General features: G+C 35.1%; 1 protein-coding gene across 1 annotated transcript; it reads left to right on the forward strand.

Moving 5' to 3' along the window:
• The first annotated feature begins 437 nt into the window (after nucleotides 1–437).
• Nucleotides 438–19,308, forward strand: LOC143255489 (uncharacterized). The gene is made up of 2 exons (XM_076511231.1): nucleotides 438–724; nucleotides 14,565–19,308. The coding sequence occupies exon 2, from the start codon at nucleotides 15,213–15,215 to the stop codon at nucleotides 15,660–15,662; it is 450 nt and encodes a 149-aa protein (XP_076367346.1). The 5' UTR covers nucleotides 438–724; nucleotides 14,565–15,212; the 3' UTR covers nucleotides 15,663–19,308.
• Nucleotides 19,309–20,876: the final 1,568 nt, after the last annotated feature.

Raw genomic sequence — 20,876 nt, forward strand, 5'->3', positions numbered from 1 at the left:
TCCTTTTCTTAGGCCAGAAAATGACTTTGTACTTTTCTTGTAAGAAAACAGCTGGATTTTCATACCACGCCAACGACGTGCCTCACTTACTGTATACTTTTACACGATTCCCAGTCTGTCCGGCGCACAAAATAACTTTTCTTTAAACTTCGGCGTCGTAGGAAAAATGTTTTTCCATGGGTAAAAAACACAATAAATTAACATCTGAACAACGGGAAAGTCAGACAAAGACTGAGAACGGTGATATACAACTATACCGCTAGAGGCGCTGACATAAGCAAATTTGAGGTTTTGTACGTGTTTTTTAGTTTTTCTAAGCTAAGTTATTTTAAAAAATATAGTCCAAACTGTTTGTTAATGCAGGATTTTTCAAAAATCATTGTTGTTAGAGAAAAATTATATTTTCGAGACTTTCGAAGATTGAAGAATATTTCAAATTTAAGACGAACCCTAATTTTCAGTTCGGAAAAATGTGAAGAAAAAGGTGCATCTTAAATCTGAAGTAATACGGTATTATGTTAGTCTGAAAAGTCACAACTTTTAGCTAAATCTTGGTAATCGTTAAAGAGTGGCATCATCCATGACCTTGTAACTTATAATTAGAAATTTACTGAACCTTACAAAATGTATAACATCGGGATTTTGCTCACAAACTTCGGACGGAAAGTTTCTCTTGCAGGGGGCGCAACCAAGATATAAAGGTCAAGTGAATCATGGCGCACACGTAAGTCTCCTCTAAATTTAATTAATACTTTTTGAATTTCATACTCGTTTATTAATCAGTATATTTATGGATACAAATTAACAAATTTTTAGCCCCACAATAAGGCATGTTAGATCATTTGGTGCCCCTGTAATGAAAATGGGGTTTTCTCAAGTATCCGTTTTCCTCCCACATCAAAATTAAAAGTATTTGACCTAAATATCCGCGCCCAATGGTTTTGATACACTTTCCATTTAAAGTTAGTATGAAAGCTAAACCTACTTGTCACACATCTGTGTTTTTCTGTGTGTTTTTGATTGTTGGTAATCCACGCCCGTTTCTTGTACCCTTCCTATTTTTGTCTTAATTTACTCACTTATGTATACGTACGTGTGAGTGTCTTCTTTTTCACAAGACTTTCGCTGCAATTCTAACCCAAGAGTGGTGTGAAAAGAAATATCTTTTTTCTAAATACCTCAATTTGCTTTGAACCCCTGGGTTCCGAGTCAAACGATTTAAACCGAGATAACTATCAAGTGTCTGTCTGTCCCGTTTCAAGTCAAATAATATGAAGAATTAATCTGAAGAGAAATATATTAATTTTAAATAAAATATTTTAAATCAGCATGAATGAATTGATCATTGTCGTGAATTTGAAAAGACGTTTTGTACAAACACAAAGGGAATGTATGTGTATAATCTATTTCAGCCAGACAGTCGCGTGTACTAGAGGTTACTCAGCCATCTGGTGTTGACCCGAGAAGGTTTAGTTACCTTCGTTATGTTTGGTTTGTTTTGAATTTCGCGCAAAGCTACACGAGGGCTATCTGCACTAGCGGTCTATAATTTAGCAATGTAAGACTAGAGGGAAGGCAGCTAATCATCACCACCCACCGCCAACTCTTGAGCTACTCTTTTACCAACGAATAGTGGAATTGACCGTCACATTATAACGCTCCCACGGCTGAAAGGGCAAGCATGTTTGGTGTGATGGGGATTCGAACCCGCGACGCTCGAACTACGAGTAGAGTGTCTTAACCACCTGGTGATACCGGGCCAGTTACCTTCGTCAAAAAACAAACTCGCACTCTTTATTATGATATAACTTCCTTTTTTTCCCAGTAAAACTGCCCATTTCGTGTGCCACATCCACCCAAATGAATTGGAACACATTCTTAGATTGAAATCAGTTATTTTAAGAAGGAAGATTCTAATTCTCCAACTATGTGAAAATTAATCACGAAATCGTCACGAGTGCAGGAACGTTGTAAAGTACGATATAAATTATAGTTTTGAATCAGTTAAAAGAGGCTTCTACATCCGTGACCGTGCACGTTCAGCCCACAGTCGGTTATTTTGTGACGTTCCTCCCACGTGTTTCATATAGTAGTATTAGAACTTATCTAGTACAATTAGTACAAGACCACCACGCACATTTCATGTTCAGATGATTATGTGAAGAACACGTTTTGAAAGTGACGCCCATGTATATAATGTAGAAATTGTTAGTGGAAGTATGGTATCGTATGTCCTACAGAAAAAAGAAGTTAGGCCTCACTGGTTCGGACATTAACAGTTTGTGTTAAACCTAATCTGATTTAGTTTAAGATGTATCTTAAATCGTAGTCTGTTAGCGCAGCTTCAATAGCAATCGAACGTTCAACTCTGGGACAACAGCTGTACAAGAATTAAAACGTTTGGTTTAGTTTTAGTAAACAGAAAAAGAAAGTAACAGACAGAAAACACTGTTAAATGGAAGTGTTCAGATTATCTATTATTCTCACAAATTTATGTACTATCAGATTCTATTGCCGCTTTGAGAGCAACGACCAGAATATAAAATTGAAAGACTAATAAAATCTTAGCTACACGAGCCCTCTGGTAGCTGTTCATGAAAGTATTCAATTTGTACATTAATGCCTTTACATTTTCCTCTTTTTAGCTTCAGTTCCTTCTAATTTCATGAGCTGAGCTTTGTACAAACATCGTAATCTCGTGGCATTCAGGAAGTAAGGTTACACTTCAACCTTCTAACATCCTCTAACATACCTTTCTGTGTTCATACATACCCATATGTCAACTGTACTTGTACATCACCATGTTTATACTAACTTCTTTCAACAACCTGTCTATCCATGATTTTGCTGGTCATTCACTCAGAAACAACTCAACGTCAAAATACGTAATTTTCAAACTAGTAGTGAGCAAAATAGTAACTTACTTTACTTTTCAAAACTACAAATATTACTTTCATTTCTATCATATAAACGGTTCACAGGCTCCCTAAATAAACTTTTACTCACGTACGAGCACTTCAGAATTCACCACTCTGAATTTTACTATGGTGTTCTTAGGTTAAACACTAACTTTTAGTGACATATCATAAGAATACTCCACAACAGTCCATTTTAAACATTTACTAACATATTATAAGAACACTCCACACTAAACCCTACTGGCATGTCGTTAGAACACTTCACAACAGTCTACACTAAACGTTATTGACATATCATAAGAACACTCCACACTAAACCTTACTGGCATGTCGTTAGAACACTTCACAACAGTCTACACTAAACGTTATTGACACATCATAAGAACACTTCACTATACTCCACATTAAACGTTACTGGCATATCATAAGAACACTTTATAACAGTCCACAGTAAACTTTTACTGATGTACCATAAGAATACTTCACAACAGTCGAAACTAAACTTTACTGACATATCCTAAAACACTTCCCAACAGTCCAAACTAAACTTTTACTGGCATATCATAAGAACGCTTCACTATACTCCACATTAAACATTACTGACATATCATAAGAACACTTCCAAACAGTCTACACTAAACATTTACTAACATATCATAAGAACACTTTACAACAGTCCACAGTAAACTTTTAATGACATATTATAAAAACACTTCGTAAGAGTCAACGCTAAAGTTTTACTGACATAACTTAAGAAGGCTTCACTTTTACTGAAGTAAAAGTGGTTCATAACCCCTCATGTAAAGAATAACCTATATCACATCCTAAGAATCAGCTGCAGGTAACATACTTCCTGTCTTCACGGAATGTTTGATATCCTCATCCGTGAAATTGCTTACATCTGACGACCCTGAAAACTCCCATCATGAAGACAGCAGCTTTCTCCCACGAACAGTTGCTCCTTCTCATATTTTGATGTTACACTAACCCATTAGTTCGATGACCGCGATAAAGACTACGGACTGAGGTTGTGTCAGCAGCCGGTCAGTACCCTATGTTACGGTGAAGAATAGCTGTTTAGGCGCAGAAAAGAAAACGCTATCTCCTCCCCCATAAGTTATATCGTGGACGTTTGTGAACAATACATTTTTTTTTTTAATATCGTTAACGTAGGAGCTGGTTACAAGCCACCGAGCATATCTTAGAAGTTTTGACTCATGGTGCTATACGTAGTATAACTAATTTATTACACCATCTAAATTAAACTTGAGAAAATCCGTCAGATTTCAGTGGAATGATATGTGTGAAAATCTTAACTAATAAGGTCTCTCACTCACTGACTGTTAAATATACCACTAGCAACATTAATACTATAAGACCTTATCAAATAACAAATACTTTGATGTATACTCAATTGGAGTTTGTAGTTACGTGTTCGGTGTATAGGCGTCTCCACACTCTCTCATGCGTGCTTTACGACAATATTGCTCACTGTAACTAGAAGAGCAGGTCAAATGAAATGACCCTGAATGTAGCCGGAGGGTCAATCACATTTGTTTGCTTTTGAATTTCACAGAAAGCTACCCAAGGGCTATTTGAGCCAGCCGTCCCTAATTTAACAGTGAAAGACTAGAGGGAAGGCAGCTAGTCATCACAGCTCACCGCCAACACTTGGGATACTCGTTTACCAACGAAGAGTGGGGTTGATCATTAAATTATAACGTCCCCACGGCTGAAAGGGCGAGCATGTTTGGTGGAACGGGAATTCGAACCCGCGATCCTCAAATCACAAGAAGAGAGCCTTAACCACTAGGCCATGCAGGGTCCCAGTCACATTTACAAGTAGCTTTCGTCGTCCTCATAATACAACCTGCCTTTTCACAATAAAAGAAGCTTTACTAAATCACTTCCTCTCTTTCAAGACAGAAGAACCCTTTTATAAAAAACGAAACATGTCTAGAGTAAGTTAATCTTCTGAACGTATATATGCAAAATCGGCTCGTTTGGGTTGAGAAAATATTTTACATAGAAGAGCGAACAACGTTTCGACCTTCTTCGGTCATCGTCAGGTTCACAAAGAAAGAGAGAGGTAACTGACCGGAAGCTGACCACATGTTTGGAAGGGGTTGTGTAACTGAGTGTCGGAATGTAAAAGGCGGTGTTAGATGTTTGAATATATAAATTTATTTTATTATATTAATATAGGTATAAAGGCGTTCCTTTATATTGGTTTATTTTGAGTCTAAGTTTTTGTATAAGTAAGGCTTCTTTAATTTTGCGTTTGTTTATGTTTGTTTATTTATTTAGTATTTGAGTGTTTTCTACGGTTATGTTGTGTTTATTTGACTTGCTGTGTTCGAAAACGTGTGAAGGTGACTTTTTATGTTCTTTGAATCTAGTTTCCATTTTTCTACTTGTTTCTCCAATATAGAAGTCGTGGCAGTTATCACATTGTATTTTATAAATAATGTTGGTGTGGTGTTTGTCAGTGTAGTTTTTACATAGTATAGACCTCAGTTTTGTGCCTGGTTTTTGAATAAATTTGGTATTAACTGGAATGTCATATTTTGTTACTAGATTTTGCCAAATGTTGGTTATTTCTCCGCTGATGTCGGAAATATATGGTATGCAGCAGTATATGGTTTCGTGATTTTTTGATTCGTGAGATAAATTTACTTTTGTTGGTTGATTTTGCTTTCTGTCTAGGTGTGTGTGTATAATGTTTTCTAAGGTTTTTGGAGGGAACTTATTGATGTTGATGAAGTATTGTTTTATTTTGTCTAATTCATCGTTAATTTTATCTGGTAAGCATAGTTTTATGGCTGTGTTTATTTGGTTTCTTAGTATGTTGAGTTTTTGTTTTGTTTCATGTGCTGAGTCCCAAGGAATGTATAGTCCAGTATGGGTGATTTTTCGGTGAATTTCTGTTTTGAACTGTGTGTCGGTTCTTGTAATTTTGAGGTTAAGAAATGATATCTGATTGCTTTCTTCTTGTTCACATGTGAAGTTAATGTTGGGATGTATAGAGTTAATGTAATTGAAAAAATTAAGTATGTGTTCTGTAGATCTGAATCCTTTATACCTATATTAAATATAACAAAATAAAATTATATATTCAAACATCTAACACCGCCCTCTACATTCCGACACTCAGTTACACAACCCCTTCCAAACATGTGGTCAACTTCCGGTCAGTTACCTCTCTCTTTCTTTGTGAACCTGACGATGACCGAAGAAGGTCGAAACGTTGTTCGCTCCTCTACGTAAAATATTTTCTCAACCCAAACGAGCCGTTTTAGCATATATATTTCTCTACAAGTGGGTTTTCTCGACATCACTGAATCTTCTGAACAGTTTAATAAAGAGACAAATACATGTCTAGAGAAAATGTCTGGAGAAAATTCACTTGTGGTGAATTTATTAGAGAGACAAATATGTCTAGCGAAAGTTCATCTTGTGGTCAGTTTAATAGAAAAACAAATACGTATAGAGAAAGTTTATCTTGTGGACAGTTTAATAGTGAGACAAATATGCCAAGAGAAAGTTCATCTTGTGCACAGGTTAATAGAGAGACAAACATGTCTAGAGAAAGTTCATCTTGTGGTCAGTTTGATAGAAAACAAATACGTGTAGAGAAAGTTCATCTTGTGGACAGTTTAATAGAGAGACAAATATGTCTAGAGAAAGATCACCTTGTGGCCAGTTTGATAGAGAGACAAACGCGTCTAGAGAAAGTTTATCTTGTGGACAGTTTATTAGTGAGAGAAAAACACATCTTGAGAAAGTTCAACTTGTGGAGTGTTTAATACAGAGAAAAACACATTTAGAGAAAGTTCATCTTGTGCACAGTTTAATAGAGAGACAAATACGTCTGGCGAAAGTTCGTCTTGTAATCAGTTTGATAGAGAGACAAACATGTCTAGAAAAAGTTCATTTTGTGGAGTGTGTAATAGATAGACAAACATGTCCAAAGAAAGTTTATCTTGTGATCAGTTTAATAGAGAAACAAAGACGCCTAGAGAAAATTCATCTTGTGCACAGGTTAATAGAAAGACAAACATGTCTAGAGAAAGTTCATCTTGTGCACAGGTTAATAGAGAGAAAAACATGTCTAGAGAAAGTTCATCTTGTGACCAGTTTAATATAAAGACAAACACGTATAGAGAAAATTCACCTTTTGGACAGTTTAATAGAGAGACAAATATGTCTGGAGAAAGTTATCTTATGGAGTGATTAACAGATAGACAAGTATGTCCAGAGAAAATTCATCTTATGGAGTGATTAATAGATAGACAAGTATGTCCAGAGAAAGTTCATCTTGTAGCCAGTTTACTAGATAGGGAAACATGTTTAGAGAATGTTCATCTTGTGTTAAGTTTAATAGAAAGATAAATACATATAGAGAAAGTTCATCTTGTGGAGTGTTTAATAGAGAGAAAAACACATCTAAAGAAAGTTCATCTTGTGCACAGTTTAATAGAGAGACAAACATGTCTAGAGAAAGTTCATCTTGTGGACAGTTTAATAGAGAGACAAATATGTCTAGAGAAAGTTCATCTTGTGGACAGTTTAATAGAGAGACAAACATGTCTAGAGAAAGTTCATCTTGTGGACAGTTTAATAGAGAGACAAACATGTCCAGAGAAATTTCATATTGTGGTCAGTTTGATATAGAGACAAACTTGTTTAGAGAAAGTTCATCTTGTGCACAGTTTAAGAGAGAGGTAAACATGTTTAGAGAAAGTTCAACTTGTGGTCAGTTTGAGAGAAAGAAATGCGTATGGAGAAAATTCATCTTGTGGACAGTTTAATAGAGAGACAATTACGTCTGGAGAAAGTTGATCTTGTGGCCAGTTTGATAGAGACAAACATGTCTAGAGAAAGTTTATCTTGTGGAGTGTTTAATAGAGAGACAAACATGTCTAGAGAATGTTTATATTATTATATAGATAGGAATTACATTGTGATTAGATTAAAAAATACAGATTGATATATAATTCACCTTATGGGTAGTTTATCAGAGAGAAAAATTAACGTGAAGGGAGGTCACGTTGTGGTAAGTTTAAGAACGACAGACAGTTTAACAGATGTAGAAAAAACGTCACCGCAACTGAAACTGACCAGACAGTAACTCATAAAGTAACTTAAAACCCCTGTTCACTGTTTAGATTTCTATCTTATTCTTAGCTAATCCAAATAACTCCTGTTTTTAGTAGCTGTCCTTGAAAAAGAAAACACTTTTAACCTAAACTTTAAATGGCTTATTCCTGTCAAGCTACACGTTCGCTTGATCTGGCTAATTTCCTAGTCGGATTCTTATCTCCAGTTAATATTATATACGTCGTTGAATGTTTAATAGGTAATAAGAATGAGCCACTATCCTTGAAATTTATTGTTGTATTAGAATATGTGTTTATGTATTTTTGTTTAATGGAAACAGTGGTATCACAAATGGTATGAATTCTTTGAAATAAAATAAAAACTTCCTTGTTTTGAGTTTAAAAACAAAGTAAAACGTACATTTTCTCCGTGTGCAGTTTGAAATGACAGGAATGTTCCTTTTAAATTGGCCAATCCGTACTGTGAAAGGAAAATTATCATTTCAAACAATCTTTAAAATCTCCTTGTGTGTGTTTATTTCAAGTTTTATCACTTCATGTTTTTGTTCCACGTTAGACGGCATTTCACCAGTAGTAGCTTCTAAATACCACTAGTCTGTGTCCATTACGGAAAGATACGTTAATATAAATAAAAACATTTTGATTTCACTGGAACTATGTGCGATTGCAAAGAAAGAAGATCGATCAAATTAGGAGCATTATTAAAGTTATTTATCAAATGTCATATTTTTGTTTCTTTACAAAAAAACTTGAGAAAAAACTGCTAAAACGTGTAGCAGGTATTATTATCGTTTCTATAATTACTGTCTCTGTTAAGTAAACCCTGATTTTATTGAAGGTTAGAATACTGTTGGAAGAAAGTAAACGATTTCAAATTAATGTTTGTGTATTTCTGGATGTTTGTTTCTTTGGAATTTCGCACAAAGCTACTCGAGGGCTATCTGAGCTAGCAGTCACTAACTAGAGGGAAGGTAGCTAGTCATCACCACCCACCGCCAACTCTTGGGCTACTCTTTTACCAACGAATAGTAGGATTGACCGTCACATTATAACGTCGCCCCCCATGGCTGATAGGGTGAGCATGTTTGGTATGATGGGGATCGGACCCGCGACCCTCAGATTGCGAGTCAAGTGCCTTAACCACCTGGCCATGCCGGCTCGTTTCTGAATGCTTACTCCTTTTGTTCAACGTATCGCTGCACATATTCTCTTTTAAAACCTACTTTATTGTATTTTTTAACGTGAACTTTGGACCTGAAGTTCTTTTAGCTCTTAATAGTTACAAAGACTTTATACATGGACAATAAATGAGATAAGTAGAATCGACATATAAACATTAACTGTTTTGTACTAGTGTTATCTAAATTATACTAGATAAAGCATACTAAATTACACTGTTTTTAAATTATACTATCCAATATTACAAGGACGGTTACCTTCTATCATACTATCTTAGAAATTCTACCACCTAGCACCACAAAGACGTTGGTTACCTTCTATTATATTATCGTAGAAGATTGGTTATCTTGCATTACATACCGCGACACAATGTGGTTCGAACTTTTACCCCTAGAGGGCTGGACCTCAAAGTAAGAAGATACCACATAACCACAACTTCTTAAATAAATAAATAAATACAAATATATGCATTCTTATATACCAAATCGTTTTTAACGATTATAATTCGTGTACGAATCATTTTTATGTTGATATAAATCATGGTTCAAACACCCCCACCCCACCTCTGAGTGTGAACGTGTACAAAACTTGACGTAATGTAACAGGAAGGTGCATCGGGTAAAATATTGGTGTTGTTATAAAGAAGTGTTAAATATACACTAAAATACAACCTTTTTAGAGTAAATACTAATTGGCGATATTCCAAATGATAGTTAAATGTTTATGCTAAGTTCCGCAGAGTTCACTTGTGTTGGTCAAGAGGTGCTTCTTTCACTCTTAACAATCCACAAAAATTTAATAAGGAAAAATTACATTTTCGGTTTCAAATATATGTACGGCTGTTATTTATAGAGTTATCGTTACATTTCTTGGGTCTACAATCAAATACGGTTGTTTAGTGAACCACAGAGAACAATGTAATCAGCCTGAGGACCTTCCCAAAGTCCATCATCTGAGGTTAGAAAATTAGGATTTTCCAGCTTATTTATAGAATGAAATTTATAGAAGGAACCAATGAAATTTTACAATAACTAAACATGAACCAATGAATGTTTCCAACAATACCTATGAACCAGTGAAAGCTTAGAATAACTTCCCATGAACCAATCAAAGTTTCCAACAACTATACATGAACTAATGAAACTTACAAGAATTACCCATGAATCAATTACATTTACAATAACTAATCACAGACCAATGAAAATTTACAATAATAACTCGAACCAGTAAAAATGTATTATAGCTACTCGTGAACCAACATTTCTCTAGTCTTCACAACAAAACGACGAGATACATTTTAACATCTAAATGGTAAAGATCAAATATAAAAAATCATAGAATTTCGTGCTGTTGAACTATTGCTACAGTTATGTTACTGACTTGTCATAGAAATGGCAATAAATCGATATGAGTTGGTTTATTCATATGTTAGTTTAAAATAATATTGTGTTTTTTTGTAACAACTTTGAAATATGTCGTGATGTAAGTGTATGTTAAATATACAGAGAGTTGAGTATTTTATGTAAAAATTAATTTGAATATTTAAATACACAAGTCTCGAAATAACCATAAATAACGTTGTGGTGGAACAGAATGCATCAGCAGTGCATTTTGACAGTGTTTGGCGTTTCGTAAGTATTGTGATGCTACTAAAAATGGTTGTGTTTGGAACAGTATATTACAATACCCTTTCGATGCAAGATATTCATGCACTCAGATTAGTAATTTAGAATGACTAAAACGTAAATATCCTTGTATTTACTGGCATGAGAAAATAAAGGAATGTAGATCAGTTTGGGGTGTCAGGACCATCGAGAAAGAAACCCACGACAAATTGTATTCCAGCTACGGCAAGCTAAGTGCGTCGTTCTGTAACAGGTTAGTAGTAAAATCCGTCCACCTGTCGCAGCGAAAAGAAGACAACATAATGAATAATAATCTCCATGTGGGAAATCGACAATTCACTTGTGTACAAGTTGCTACCACAACAGATCCGTTCAACCATCGTATACTTCAAACAGTTGTAGAATTAAACAAGTATGTATGATATTCCACACAATACTTACTTGGTACGTCACCAGACGCTGTTTTCATGAAATTCTGTTCAATCGGATTTTGAACATGGCAACTTTATGGCATACCTTTTTGCAAAAAAAAAAAAAAAAGTTTCTGGGTTATTAACAAAATGCATAGTGGTAAGATAGAGCATGACTGGACGTGTCATATAAAACTGAAACGACGTGGTGAATGGGGAACTCGAATATCATTTAATAAAACGTACTCAATTTTTGTATTTCGTACTTATCTGTTTGACCACCAGACGTCGTCGTATATCAAGAGCCTACATTTTGACAGTTTTACAGAATTGATAAAGTCCTAGTACTGCACGAGATGACTTATCATGTAGCAACATAAACTTTGTTTACAGTTGTAACAGATAATGTTTATAACACCCAACACTTAGACAGAAATTTATTCCACTGTTCATTGCAAGGGAGGGGTGTAGTATATCCGTAACTAGTAAAACAAAACAATTTTTTCCTCCCAACAATTTTGAGCTATCGCTCAGTCTTGAGCTCTGAACGTAGCTGTTGAATATCAGGTTTTATAAGCATATCTTGTGTGTTAATAAACTTGCATATTCTTTCATACATAAAGTTTATCTTATTGAATAATCACTCAACTAATGGCTTCTACGAAAACAATATCGTAAGATCTAACTAAGTCTTCATCTCATAAACCAAGTTTACAAATGATTTTACGACAGTTTTAGTGGCCCAACTCGTTGGATATTGTACGTCCTCCTGGGCCCGGCATGGCCTAGCGCGTAAGGCGTGCGACTCGTAATCCGAGGGTCGCGGGTTCGCGCCCGCGTCGCGCTAAACATGCTCGCCCTCCCAGCCATGGGGGTGCATAATGTGACGGTCAATCCCACTATTCGTTGGTAAAGAGTAGCCCAAGAGTTGGCGATGGGTGGTGATGACTAGCTGCCTTCCCTCTAGTCTTACACTGCTAAATTAGGGACGGCTAGCACAGATAGCCCTCGAGTAGCTTTGTGCGAAATTTCCAAACAAACAAACAAACAAACGTCCTCCTGTTGAATGTACAGTCGTAAATATTGGCTGTATTTGCATTGATTATAACTATAGTTTGTTTCATCTTTCTCTGAAACGATATACCACAAAAGTAAAGTATTTAACTATGTGCACCTATCGGAGAATAAGTGAATTAAGTACTCAGTTATGCTTTCCAAGATAAGAGTTCTGTACCTTTTAGACTTTACTTTAAAAAAAAAAAATCAAGAAATACTGTTAGCATCTTATTCAACATTAAAAACGTATGTAAGTAGAATCTGGATACCCCATTAAAATCATCCACATAATCCGAGGTATAAAACATTCGCACGTATTAACACTGTTGTTATTTAGAATCCAGATTCATTCCATGAAGAACCTTTACTAAACCTTCTATTAAATATCTAACACGTGATCAACATTTACAATAGAACAACTCTCCATTAAACATCCAGTCATAATCTAATCAGTCATATTAAAACAATCATAATCTAACACGTAACACGTACGAACAACCCTCCAATGCACATACATATTAAAGAGACCATTCCTTCCAGTCATAATACAATTTCCGAACACTACAATAATATTGTCTCAACTTTTTCTATTGTTTGGTAGACTCTTTTATATTATTCAGTAAAAGCAATGCAAGTTCTCTTTCACTTAATAATAAAGAATGTATTGTACTTCTTGAACTATAAATTCTACAAGTTAACTGCAGTATTGCTTGCTTATAGATCTAAATTCACAAAAGACGTTAGTACAACAATTGCATTTGCTATTTTCCTCCAATACTAAGAGTATGTTCTCTTAGCTTTAAAATACGAACTCCAAAATAACAAACTTTGATACAAAAAAGTGACTAAAATTAGTTAACTCAATAATTAAGTGAACCACGTAACAAACTAAAAAAACAATAAAACATCCTAGCTACATGCTTATCTTTTGACGTAAATAAACTTCTAACCTCCGAAGAAACCGTAATCTTAGTAAAATAAAACACGAATAACTTAAAAAACAACAGTGTTTATAATGTATAAGATATTTTTACAAATTTTTTTGAAATTCTTTGCTGAGCTTAAGATATAGTTTACGAGTTATACGCAAGGTTTTATGATATTGAAAATCATTTTAATTTCTTATTAATAATGAAATCATTTTCAGAAACGTTTGTGGAATTTACAACAATTTTCATTCCTAAATATACTTAATTAAAACCTTTTTATCAAATTGAGACCATTTATTGACCTTTATATCCAATCAAGACCATTTTAACTAATTTTTTTATCCAATCAAGACAAGCTTTATTAACTTTCTGTCCAATCAAGACCAGTTTTGTTAACTTTCTGTCTAAGCAAAACCATTTTGATTAACTTCCTGTCCAATCAAAATAAGTTTCGTTAACTTTCTGTCTAATCAAGACCATTTTAACTAACTTTACGTCCAATAAAGAACTGTCATAGTAATTTGACATATAACACTATGTAACAAAATTTTTACTTTTTCTTGTTCCTGGACAGAAAGTGTTATTTCCAAATTGCTTATGCCTAAAGTAATTGGAAAATATCTATTTTTCTCTTCAAACTTTGCTTTTGTAACCTGGGTAATGAAATTTTCAAATTTACCCATTTTCCAGAACATTTCAGGTAGATTCTGTGCTGAGTAGCTGATAGAGAATTTTCTCGAACTTACAAGAATTTTCAAGAACTTTCTAGAATGTTGTGGAACTTGCGAGATGTTTCAAGAACCTTTTAGAATTTTCTAGAACTTTACATAGTAATATATATACAGGGGCTCACCACTCACCATTTTAGATTAGTTCTAGCTGGCTAAGTGAACAGATAAACCTATCTGATTTTATCAGAGATGGCATCACGAAGCTGTAAGCATTCTGCTATATATGTGGCCAATGTATCAAGACAAGAGCGAAAACGTACTCTCTGACAGCATCTGCTAAAATGTGTGAAGCCTTCAAGGCATATTTCAGCATGCCTGTCAGGTATTAAGACAAACCCTGGGTACCTCATTATACCTACGAACACTGAAAAAAAAAACTCTAGAAGTTAAGACGGACAATGTTTGCTTGCTTGAATATTAAGATTTTATACAATACAAATTTTAGAGCTTTTAAAATTTAAATATCTTTTTTTTAATTTCCAATAGTATGGAAAAGATATCATATGTAAAATATTTTGCATGAACCTCTTACACATCAGTTATGAATGAAATAAATTTATTCCTCATAAAAACAATTTTATTTTGCTCTTTTGCAGGATGGTACAAAAGGGAAAAGAGAGCCATGAAATTCAATATTCCAAGAATTTGGCGTGAACCCATTGACCACTCAAGCAATTGCTACTTCTGCATGGCGAACCCTTCCAAACGTTGGGCTAGCAAGAATGCATCTGCTATCATGTATCTGGATCTACTATCATCCATCGCCTCAGTGCCACACTATCCTGAGCTCCCTGTATCAAAGAGAGAAATCAGCCATCCTCAGAAGAAAGCAACAAATCAGAAGAGGAGTTAGATGTTGAAGATCCAGATTACAATTTCAGAGGTGCAGCTGGTGAAAGAAGCCTATACTACGCCATCCAAAGAGACCTCAGCGACTTGATCAGAAACCTTGGCCTAACGAAGTCGAATGCTAAGCTTTTTACATCTAGGCTCAAGGAGTGGGATTTGTTAGGTGAAAGTGTGCGAGTCGCAAGTCAAAGGAAGCGTCAGCAACATTTTCAAGCTTCTTCACTTGTCAAGATGGGCTCTGCTTCTGCCACAACGTATCTGGTTTGTGCAAGGCAATTGGAATTGCCTGTAACTCGAACGAGTGGCACCTCTTCACTGATAGCTCATCCAGAAGCCTCAAAACTGTGCTACTCCATAACGGGGATAAGTATTTGTCTCTTGCCCTGGCCCATTCGATGCACCTCAAAGAGGAATACAACAGCATCAAGACCTTGCTTGGGACCTTAAGGTATGATGAGTATGGCTGGGATGTTATCGGAGACTTCAAAATTGTGCCATTCCTCACGGGTCTCCAAGGAGGCTTTACTATGTCTCCCTGTTATCTTTGCCTTTGGGACAGCAGGAACACCGCAGCGCACTACAACAGAAAGTACTGGCCACAACGGACCGAGTTCTATATGAGGAAGCACAATGTCAAGTGTGACCCACTAGTGAACCTCCAGAAGGCGTTGTTCTCACCATTGCACATAAAATTGGGTCTTATGAAACAATTTATCACAGCTCTTGATAAGAAGTTTGCAGCCTTCAAGTACCTTCGAGACTTCTTCCCCAAGCTGTCTGAGGCAAAGGTCAAAGCTGGTGTCTTTGTTGGACCACAAATAAAGAAGATCCTGGAGTGCACATAATTCTCCAACAAGCTCAGTATGAAGGAAAAAAGCTTGAGACAGCTTTGTCGCAATAGTTCGGGGCTTCTTGGGCAATCACAAGGCCAAAAATTATGTGGAACTGGTTGAGGCTCTGGTGAAGAACTACGGCAAAATTGGCTGCAGGATGTCCCTGAAAGTCCATATCCTTGACGCTCATTTTGATAAATTCAAGGCGAACATGGGAGCATACTCAAAGGAGCAAGACGAGCGCTTCCACTGAGATACACTGAACTTTGAACGCCGCTACCAAGGAGCGTATAACGAAAACATAATGGGAGACTATATTTTGTTCATTTTTGTATAACTTTAGTATATATGCATGTAAATCTTGATTCATATGTTGTTTTTACATTGAAAATAGGTTAATTTCTAAATTTCGTTATCCAGGTCACAAAAGCAAAGTTTGAAAGAAGTATTGGCCATTTTCTTTATTTTTACAACATGAGCAATTAAGAAATAACACACACTATCCAGAAACAAAATTTGTGTTACATAGTGTTATCAAAACGACTTTTACAAAGATTCTGTTTTATCAAAACCATTTTTTACTAACATTATATGCAAATAAGGTCATTTTTTTATAAATTAAAGCCCAATTAAGATATTACTTAAGATCATACTCTTAAACTTCTCAGCTAACCAATCCATTCCCAATTTCTTTCTTCATTAGTATTGCTACACCATAATTATGTCTTTCACTCTCCCCTAGAGGATATGAATGTTTTATCTTCTGAACTGATTTTGTCATTTTCTGTTCACCTTGTTTGACATAGTCCCAAGATACGTAATCTATTCCCTTCATGACATTTGCCAGTTTACCAATACTCTATAGCATTCTCATATTCCATGTGGCAATATAGGTGGTACTTTTGTCATGTAGGTTTCTATTTTTTAAGTAGGAGACTTCCTTACGGATTTGATCACTTGCTCTCACACAGATGTCAGTTTTGTCACGTCTATCGTCTTCTCGTCACACCGCATAGAAAGATTGTCGTTCTAGACGGTTTAGTGAATGTTTTAAAATAGGTGGGTTACTAGCCCTTCACCCAACCTTCCCTCTTTATCAGGGCTTATGACCACAGCGCCGCATTAAAGATATTGACCCAGGAAAGGGATTGTTTTGTTTTCATTATCAAATAAAGTTATTAGTTCTGCCAAGCTCGAACGATTGAAACATATTACGGATTCTGAAGTGAGGGTACAGTTCTTTGGATTCAGGACTGGTATAACTTGTCACAATATATCATTGACGCTTCTTAGAGTTTACTGAGAACTCTATTGAATTTCAGAAGTACAACTACGTAAAATTTGTTGATTTTCAAAAGACATTCGAGAGCATAAAAGGAAAACAGATTTGGATGATTGTTAGGCAATACCAAAGAAAGTGGCAAATGTTTTTAGCGTCATCTATCGGGAAATATAGTGAAGCTCTCAGGTTGATTAACCAGCAGTTCGAAAAACAGTTCTGGTGTAACGACCAGGATGTATATTATCGCCATCCCTGTTTATCGTGGTAACTGTTCAGGTAACGAGGAAGATAGAAACTACAGTATGTGGAATAATAAGTTACTGGACTTCGCTGAAGATTTTTTTTATGGATGAAACAGAAGAAGAACTGTAAGAACGCATAAAGGAACTGAAGGCAGAAGTTTTTTTTGTTTTTTTTAATTAAGCACAAAGCTACACAATGAGCTATCTGTGCTCTGCCCACCACGGGTATTGAAACCCGGTTTCTAGTGAGTAAGTCCGCAGACATACCACTATGTCACTGGGGGGCGAAGACAGAACCTAAAAAAGTGGGTCTGAAATACAATGTGAAAAATTCAATACAATGTAACTAAGAATGAAAAGTCTACATAATATGAAATGGAGAGACTATAGAGCAAGTTATGAGTTTTGTCTAACTTAGAAACAGAATACGGAGAGATGGAGATAGTCGTGAATAAGTGATCCCCAGAATTGGTAAAGTTAATGCGACATTTGGAATACTCAACAACAGAAGTACGAACATCAAAATAAGAGTTAGATTCTATATTTGCCTGTTATGTATTATACCTTTTCTTGGATGAGTCTCCGATTTATTATATCCCTTACGTTATGTATTACGATATCAAATAGACGGAAGTTTTAATTTTAATTTAGTAAATACTTGAATATCAATAGGTATAAAATTTAAAACACCTGCCAACAGGATTGATACACAAAATTATTTTTCTTAACTCAAACACATTTTAATATACACACAACACTACAACGTATAATAACAGTTATTACAAATATTGGTGTATATATGAGGGTTTTATAAACTTACAAATTATACTGAACCTTCTATCCGGTCTTGAACTCAATATTTTATTGACGATCCAGGACCATGAAGAGAAAATTAATACTGAGTTGATATTGTTACAACTCACTTAAGCTAGCGCTGTCTTATCTTGGGTGGCCTCACACCGGTTATAAACTGACTTTTTCCGGCGAAGATATTTAATGTCCTCTTAAACATAATAACGTCCGAAGTAATTCACTAAAGTTGAACAGTTTTCTAATTAGTAAGCGTTTATGACAATTACAGCTTTCGAGGCTTATATTTTACTGACCAATAATAATAACTGTTTCTCAGCGCGTCAGTTTCATATACCAATCACGCGATAAAGAAAACTGAAGTGGATAGATCACATCATGAGAATAAATGACAGAATATTTGTGAAAAAAAGTGATGAACTGAAAGGTTGAAGCTAGAAGTAGAAAGAAATGAAGACTAAAATGCACGTTAGAAAAAAATTATTGAGAAAACCATCAGTGAAAGAATTATCACATGGGAAGAAATGAACAAGATGGTGCTGGATGGAAAAAATTATAGTCAATGGAATGCCCAATGCGTTGGGAGACACAGGATGGAATAACTGCTGAGTATTTAAAAACCTCACGATTATTTAATTCATAAGTGTAAAAAATAAGATAGTTTCTAGTCCCAAAAATAAAATAAAATACCAATAGCTTACTATACAGCACTAGCGGTCCCTAATTTAGCAGTATAAGACTAGAGAGAAAGCAGCTAGTCATCATCACCCACCGCCAACTCTTGGGCTACTTTTTTCCAACTCATAGTGGAATTGACAGTCACATTATAACACCATTACGGCTGAAATAGTAAGCATGTTTAGTGTGACGTGGATTTGAATCTGCGACCCTCGGATTACGAGTTGAGTGCCTTAACCACCCGACCATATCGGGCCTAGTTCTAGATTTAAACAAACTAAATATCGAAATCGTTGTTGTTATCACTAGAGTAATGTACTTGGGTCAGTAAAAAATTATGAAAACAAACACAGGTGGTTTTATAATATTTAAGGTTTACAGTTAGTATATTTTAATAGCTGGCCCCCTTTAGTCTACAATTTAGTTTCCCTAACAGTTTAGGGAAGACTTGTACGCGGATAACCCATTTGTGTATGCTTGAGCAAAGTATAATTAAAGGAATATTTTAACAGTCTAGTCTTACGCTATTGGTTAATACAAAGAAAGTTACCTCAGATCCAAATTCCCAACAAAACTTTAGATAAAAAGCTTTGAGCATTCTCACGTGTCTTTTCCAAAGATTTTGCTTGTATTTTCTTGTCCGAAGAATGGCTGTATTTTTTTTCTCAGGATGACAAATAGACTTTCTTTGTTTGGTACTTGTTGTCGAACCGTGTCAAATACTTTAGTATGACAAATAGCTGTGTTCTCTGGATGAAAAAATACAAAAGTAACGAAGGTTACTCTACTTGTATGTGTTTAGCATTTATAATATTTCTCTTACATCGCATGAGAAATAAGCTTAACAAATTAAATAGCTTCCAAATTACACCTTTCAAACTCATGATAAGAAATAGGCCTAAGTAATTAATCAGTCAATTGGAAACTTTAACCTCTACTTCTCTTACACCGTTTTACTCAAACAGCATATTTGTTTTTAAAGATTTTTCAAAATCAAAATTTCACATGCGAAAGGTAAAACATTGGTTGAAGCAACATGATCTGAAAAAAAAACACTTTAATTTGGATATATATATATATATCATTAAGGTGGCATTACTATCAGGTATCAATAGCTTTTACAGAAAGGTCATAGTTTCAGATTATATCGAACTATGCCGAAGACTTGAAACACTTGTCTTCGTTTAAAGTAAATTGATAAAGCCATAAGTTTCGTCTCTCTCCAAAGCTTTGGAAGTAGATATTATTATGAATGAATTATAATTTTATAGCAGTCCAGGTTATGTAAGACGACATCTAGAGTATTTAATATGAACTAAAGACATGGATGCGCACAAAGAAACTACTTTGTTTACTTACTCTACCTTACTGATGTTATGACATTATTTAAAAATAGATTCTAACCGTCTTATTTAATACCTCTGAAAATGTTAGGTTCCCCGCTAATACAGCGGTATGTCTCCGGATTTACAATGCTAAAATCAGGGGTTCGATTCCCCTCGGTGGGCTCAGCAGATAGCCCGATGTGGCTTTGTTATAGGAAAACATACACTTCTGAAAATGTTGGCTAAATATCTTAAAAATTATTATAATGTTTCCACTGACTATCTCCCGAAAGGTTAATTAAATACCTAAAAGTGGCCTGTGTCATTTAGATTAACCATCTCCAAAAATATAAACTTAATAAGTGGAGGTGAAATGCTCCTTTACTTTAGTCATTAAGTCCAAAAATATACATTTAGTCTAAATACCCGAAAGTATATTATCACATTTAGGCAAACTATCCGTGTTGTTCTCATAACTGAGAGGAAAAATTAATAAAATACTGTTACTTTTAAGTTGAAAATATGAGAACACAGATATTACCTGCCAACCCATCTTTGACAGGACTAATAACTTAATACAGATATAACTTGCCATCCCATCTTTGTCAGGACTAATAACTTAATACAGATATAACCTGCCATTCCATCTTTGTCAGGACTAATAACTTAATACAGATATAACCTGCCATTCCATCTTTGTCAGGACTAAAAACTTAATACAGATATAACCTGCCATCCCATCTGTGTAAGAACTAGTAACATAGTATCGATATAACCTGCCAACCCATCTTGGTCCACAATTAACAATATAGATGTGACTTCTCCCCAGTTCAAAGTTTCAGCAGAAACCTAAGAAATAACCTACCAACCTACCTTGGTCCTGGTTTGA

Source organism: Tachypleus tridentatus, chromosome 7, assembly GCF_004210375.1.
Source record: "Tachypleus tridentatus isolate NWPU-2018 chromosome 7, ASM421037v1, whole genome shotgun sequence".
NCBI classification, from domain to species: Eukaryota; Metazoa; Arthropoda; class Merostomata; order Xiphosura; family Limulidae; genus Tachypleus; species Tachypleus tridentatus.